Raw genomic sequence first — 6,634 nt, forward strand, 5'->3', positions numbered from 1 at the left:
TTGCCAGTTGTTTGTAGTCATCACTTCATCAGTATTTTTTTGTAACTGCAACACAGGTGGAGAACAACATGTTAAAAATTTATTTGGGTATTAATATAGTTTAAGTATGCTGACAAGCCGAGTCAACCCATTAGCAGGGCGTGTAATAAGTTTAACATTACACTGTACAGAAAAAAAAAAACTGGGTTTGTAGTTAAACTCTTACAATCTGTGTATCAGAATTGTCTTTAGTGAGGAGGCTGTTGCATGTAGAGTCAGTCTGCCTGCCTCATTCTGGGGTTTGAACAGAAACAAATCAAATCTTCACTTCTTCTTGACAAACTTCTTGCGGGCTGCGTTGGGGTTGGCTCTCCGCCTGCCGCCGCCGCACTGGCTGTCCCTGATCTGCAGGTTGGCGGCGCGGCTGTAGATGTCGTTGTCGCTGAAGGGCGAGGCTCCGGCCACGTAGTCGGGATCAAACACGTTTGTCTTCTGGCGGGCTTTGTGGGACAGCCTCTGCTGGGGGAAGCGCTGGTCCTCGACCAGGTGGGGGTTGTTGCCATGTTTCCCTCCTTGAGGCATGGGCAAGGAGAACTACAAGGGAGAGCAGAGTGGTCTGGTTTTACATGAGGCTTTGACTGTCTTCATTTGCTCATTAAAGAACTGTCAAATTTGACAAATGTGATATTTTTCACTCAGCTCCTAGGCATCATAATTCATACTGGATTTTTCTGAATTTGACTGGTGATGATTTCTTGGCAGTACGGGTTCCAGTATGGAATACACTTAACAATTAATGGAAAACAGCACAATGGCTTACAGTTGCTACTTGGGCTGAACGATATGGTAAAAAAAACATTGTGATAATCTGCAGATATTGAGATTTGATAAAAGATTTTAGTAGGAATGATCATTTTTGCATAATAATTTTAATAGAAGGCTGGTTTTCTTACATCTGGAAATTACAACCTATAGGCCAGGGCATCTCTGTAGCACCACAACACTTTATTTACAACAATGTACTTCATCAAAACTCACAGCTCCTGTAATTTGAATATTGCTCTTGGCCATACTGCGATTTCAATTATATTTTCATGGATTGTTCAGCCCTAGTTGCTATACACACACAATTTAAACGCTCATGAAGACCGGTGTATTATTTTATATTGTCTCTGTTTTCCTCTTACTCTCAGTCCCTTTGGGTTGAGCACTTTGGGGTTCCTGGAAAAGTGCATCTGCATGCTGCCATCCTCTGTAATGGTCACGGCGATCTTTTTCAGTGTCTTGTTGCCACAGTGAGAGCAGAAAACCTTGTTCATGTTGGTTGTGGTCCTGAAATGAAAAGAAATTTAGCACTAATACCAATCAACATTTTCACAGTAAATCCCTGCTTAAGTTGACGTGATTGTACTTACTTAAAACAGGCGTGGCATCGCAGAATGTAGTTTCTTGTTTGTTTTATTAGCATACCACTGACAGAGAGAACGTGGAGTCCGATCTGAATGAGAACGTTCTGCAAAGAGAACATCTGTCTTTAGTCAAGGTTGTTAGCTTCAGACTCCATGTTGGGTCAATCCACGGGAATTCAACAAGTGCCTCCCACCTGACCCCCCCTCAGAATCAGCTGATCTTTTGGCCCAAGACAATATACATGTGATTTCCTAACACCTCTGAACAGCCTGTCCACATGTTATTGTATTTCCCGGCCCACATCACGGTTGAACCAGTGATCTGTTGAATTACGGTGGCAAGTCACCATGGAGATGTTTCTATGTGACTTCAGTGACACAGGAGGTGGTGAGGCTGTCTCTTACCTGCATAGCAAAGTCAGTTGTCAGACATCCCACTTTGACATCCGCTGGAGCTGCTCCGTCACCAGATTCCATCTTAACCTGCTGGATGTTGCTGGGAGTGATCCAGCCACCACCATCATCCTCATCATCCTCCTCCTCCTCTACCTCCTCTTCCTCCTCCTCGTCAGTCTCCTCTCCTGCTTGGTCCTCAGACTCTCTGTGCTCCTCGGTCAGCGGAAGCATCTCCACCTCTGATCTGCTGTCTGACACAGTGATGCCATCCACGTTCTAGAAGCAAACAGACTTCTTATTAGGGTTTGGCAATATGGATGAAATCAATTTCACATAGGTTTTTCCCCCTAGTGTCAAGAATATGGCTTAAGCTGCAAACTCTAATGTTACACAATCTAAATGATGTATGGTTAAGTGTGATGTCAAACAAAACAATGACGTTTTCAAATTACATTCCTCGGCTCTACCAAAAAAAAAACAAAAAAAAAACAGTAAATGGTAATATTAAATTATTGCCCAGCTCAAAACAAAAGTCAAGTGTCGTTTCAGAGCTTTGATGACTCACTAGCAAGTCCAGCAGATCAGCCTCAATGGAAGGCAGCGGCGTCCTCCAGAACTGGAAGCTGTTAAACTCTGCATTTTCCGCCGGGCTGGAGGTGTGTGTCTGAGCTGGTGTCTGCCGGCCGCTTGCTGAGCTCTCCGCTGGCTTCTGCAGGCCCAGCAATGACAACAGCAACTGAACAATGTCCTGAAAAGGCTGTGAGCTGCCCTAGCAACACCACATTTGATTTTATTCTGAACCCCTTCAATCCCTGGAGCCTGTGGGCAGGCTTTTACTTTGAAAAGTTTTATTTAACCCTTTAAAAATATTCACTTAATTTCTCAATTTTTTACATTTTTTTAAGCAATTTTATGAATTAATTTGTTTTATTTTGTCTATTTTTTTTTTCTTTTTAACTTGGGTTAGAAGGAACAGTTTGGACATTTTAAGGTGCTGCTGTACTCTTATTTGCATTTTATATTATTCATTTATTTATTTATTTTACAAAAAATTCTGGGTGAATTTGATGGTAATTTCCTTGTAATTTAATTTTAAATATGTACTATAATAATTATAAGTAGTTTTCTTGTGATACATCTTAAAAATATATTTTTTGATAATTTTCCAGAATATTTTTCTAATTTTCTTGTAACCTTTTATGTATGTCTTGCTAATTTGCTCAACGTCTTTTTCCCCACATTTTTGAAAGAAATCAAGTGAATTTGCTCAGGCTTCAAATGGTTGGAACCAGAGTACAGCTTCATGTTACTGAGAGTCTTTCAAAGGCATTAAACGCAACATACCAGCATCAATGATGTTTTTTTTGTTGTTTTTTTTTCTCTAATTTTTCACTTGTGTTTCAGTCATTTTTAGTTTATATGCTAATCACCTTTTCCTCATGTTTTTGGGGTAAAAAAATGAAGTGAATTAACTCAGGTTTCAAAGTGTTAAGCAAGCTGTTTCCAAGATGTCATGGATAAGTACGAGCCACTGGTATTACCTTGGAGGGAAAGTGGAATCCTGCAACATTAACGGGAGCCTCTGGATGGCGCTGTGTGCCACGAATTTCAACCTGAAATACAAAAACAAACAAACAAAGATCAAAGTGAATAATGTGATAAAAACATTTTCAGCTGATTAAATTAAGACTCTAAGAGATAAGGGGCAGAGGATTCGGTATCTAAGTGCTTGTTTGCTGAGGATCTAAGCAGATTTTGTTCTACAATGAAAGCTGAGCCACAGTGTGTCAGTGCAGTTTATGGTTATCTGTGACAGCGAGTAATTATTTTAACTGATTCATCTAATGATTTTTGATTAACTGATTTATAATTTAGTCTTTTAAAGTGTGAAAACAATTACGAATACTCATGGGAGGTTAACCAAGCCCAGAGTGATTTCTTCAAAATTGCTTCCTTAGTCTGACCAGCAGCCAATCAAAAACGTTTTCATTTTATATTGACAATTACAGAGAAAAAGTGTAGCATCTTAACTATCTTTGTGAAGTGCATGGCTTTTTTTTATTTGTAAATTACTATAACAATCCAAAGTTTAAATGGAATTTTCTGTCAGCTGATCAACGAATCAGCAAACCCCTTCAGCTCGACAGTCATGTCTATCATTCACTGGGTACCTTGACGTCTGGCTCTTTTTTCAGGTGACTGGCTCCGACGTGTTCCAGCTCCAGCTGGTAGGTCAGAGCCAGGACTTTGATGTCTGTGGCTGACAGGCTGGGGTAGTCTCCGGTCTTCTTGGAGAACTCTGTCACTGAACACAGAAGAGAAACAGGCAAGAACTTAACAGCCTTTTCCACCAACAGGGAACTGGTTCATGAACCTAATTTTGGAGCGTTCTGAGCATGTTGACCAAAAACAAATTGGCTTGGAATCAAAAAAGTTTGTTCCCAGGTGGAACCGAATGTGGGCATGTATTATTCTGTGAGGAAAGATGGAGATTAGACAAATCATAGTACACCAGTCTGCCAAAGACACAAAACCACTGCTTTCAATTTGGATATCTCCTGGATTTCAGGAAGAGATGGAAGAGAGTACTAGAAAAGTACACTGTATCTCAAAATTGCTAGAGACCTGGAACCAATGACCAAATTATCAACAAGTTTAAACATTAAATGAGTACAGAGACTCCAAAAAGGACTTTGTGAAATGTGGTGCTAGACAGGCTAATATGGAAGAGTATTATGAAGTCCTGGACAACATGCTGGGTCTTAGAGCAGCAAACCAGCAGACTGGGGCTGAACTCAGCCACTGCAGTGCTGGAGTCAGAGGCCAGCGACCTGCTCACACCTCTGTCAACATGACTCCACAAACTCTGTCGTGATGGTTCCACTCCAAACTGATGCAAATGTGGGTCAGTTTGTTAGTTAGCACCTTGGTTCCTAGAATCCCGAACAGCGCGATTCAATAACGAGAACTGTTTTGATCGAAAAGAGGTATCGGATGACCTGTTGACGATGAAGCAAACGCCGTCGTGGCAGTGTGTCGTTTACCTTGTCTGATGTGTTCAGGGTGAGGCTCTTTAAAGATGAGCTGGTACGGCAGGAAGGCCAGACTCCTCCTGGTGGGCTTGTCCCGGATCTCATCAACCACATCTTTCAACGTGTAGATATTCTTTCCAATGTCCTATTCAGATCAACACAAATGATTGGGATAGTTTTTAAAGTCAGTCCAGGTTGCTTCTCTGGTGTCTGCACACCGTCAGCATAGCTGGAGACATCGAGGCTCTATTTCCCTCAGAGGAAGCTGTTTGTTGCCATTCATTCTTACACAACTTCCACAGAGTGAGATAATCTATCACAGTAAAGATGACACTTTACCTTCGTTTGGTCTGATTTTCTGCTTTTGCTTTATTTCAGCATGCTGTCAAAAGGGCTTCACAGTCCCGATGAAAGAATTTGCTGTTGTCCTTGATGCAATACCCTCAGCCTTATTAAGACTTATTCAAAGATATCATCATAGATGTAGAGAACACACTACTTCAGTGTCATCAGTGGATTAGTAAATGCAAAAGCAGAAAAACCTGGATGACTGTGAATGTGTGTGTGTGTGTGCGTGTGTGTGTCATCAGTGGATTAGTAAATGCAAAAGCAGAAAAACCTGGATGACTGTGAATGTGTGTGTGTGCGTGTGCGTGTGTGTCTTATGTGATATAGCCTCGGCTCACAGCTTGATGCACTTGCACATAAGCACTGATGCTTATGTACAACTATGTATTACATTTGCCATATACATTAAAAAGCAGTCTGGTGATAACACACACAGACACACACACACACACAAAAAAAAAAAAAAAAAAAAAAAAAAAAAAAAGACAAGAGGTTCTTTAAAAAGCGTGCAGTTTAACTGTCTCCACAGTGACAGCCTCTGTTTGTATTCAGGGTATTTTTATTAGCTTTGAACAGAAATTCATTTCAAACTACATGTGACAGCAGAAAGTTTGCAAATCAACGAGTTTGTCACAAGCACCCACGGTTGGAGAAAAGGTAAACTAAACGAAGACAAAAGTAAAATGACAAAGATTTTGCCTTCGCACATGACTTTTACTCTGCTCGGAGTGAGCACAGCCGCCTGGCGTGGCCCCTGCTGACGCCTGTCAACACAGAGGGATTACTGGCTCCACTATCAAGTACAGCCACATTTCGGGATTACTGAGATTATACTATGCTGGCAGCAGTTCAAACGTGGACAAAATCTCACCTGAAGAGGTGCTTTCTTCAAAAATGCCCCTGCATCAGCCACAACATGCTCCACCACGGTAGTAGCCATCTTGGATCGAGGACCAACTCGATCAACCAATCACAGTCAGCATAACAACCTGCTGCAGAGAGTACCAAAGCGAAGCAAGAGGCTGACTCGTGACTACTTCCGCTTTCGCTTTCTCCACGCCTGAAAAATGAGGAGGTTTTTGGGGGTGCTGCAGTTAAAGACGTTTATCCAGATTTTTACTCTCTCCACCTCTGGTCTAACATTAGGTGCGACGTCTTTAAGCGTATCCTAATGTGTTAGAGTTATGAAACATGACAGCAAATGAACGCAGAGACGTTCACGGTGCGGCACAAGAGTCACGACAGACCCGCGGTCAAGTTTTAATCTACCACGTTTGCCAGGGGCAGGGTTGCCAAGTCCGCGTTTTTTCCGCCAAATTGGGCTACTTTTTAAGCGTTGCCACAGGTAACAAATTTTGTCCGGGTTGGGCTTGCGCAGACATGAATAAAGATTCATATTTTGAATGACCAATGTTTATACCCAAATCCTGTCAAACTGACTCCGGGCCAGATCAGCATATAAACTATCCA

The 6,634-nt window shown here is 41.7% G+C and overlaps 1 protein-coding gene across 1 annotated transcript; it reads right to left on the reverse strand.

Moving 5' to 3' along the window:
- Nucleotides 1-57: 57 nt before the first annotated feature.
- nob1 (NIN1 (RPN12) binding protein 1 homolog) lies at nucleotides 58-6,297 on the reverse strand. The gene is made up of 9 exons (XM_030048209.1): nucleotides 6,036-6,297; nucleotides 4,829-4,961; nucleotides 3,956-4,089; nucleotides 3,326-3,397; nucleotides 2,350-2,493; nucleotides 1,794-2,060; nucleotides 1,395-1,492; nucleotides 1,167-1,311; nucleotides 58-573 (listed from the first exon to the last, which is right to left on the reverse strand). The coding sequence occupies exons 1-9, from the start codon at nucleotides 6,102-6,104 to the stop codon at nucleotides 304-306; spliced, it is 1,332 nt and encodes a 443-aa protein (XP_029904069.1). The 5' UTR covers nucleotides 6,105-6,297; the 3' UTR covers nucleotides 58-303.
- Between the last annotated feature and the right edge of the window lie 337 nt (nucleotides 6,298-6,634).

This window comes from Myripristis murdjan, chromosome 3, assembly GCF_902150065.1.
Source record: "Myripristis murdjan chromosome 3, fMyrMur1.1, whole genome shotgun sequence".
NCBI lineage: Eukaryota > Metazoa > Chordata > Actinopteri > Holocentriformes > Holocentridae > Myripristis > Myripristis murdjan.

Bases quoted from the DNA above. Each gene is read 5' to 3' on its own strand.
- nob1 (XM_030048209.1), bottom strand. From the start codon at position 6,104: ATGGCTACTACCGTGGTGGAGCATGTTGTGGCTGATGCAGGGGCATTT. The intron at 4,962-6,035 runs GTGAGATTTTGT...TGATCTGAATAG, and splicing joins TGAAGAAAGCACCTCTTCAG to GACATTGGAAAGAATATCTA. The intron at 1,312-1,394 runs GTAAGTACAATC...TTTTCATTTCAG, and splicing joins CGATGCCACGCCTGTTTTAA to GACCACAACCAACATGAACA.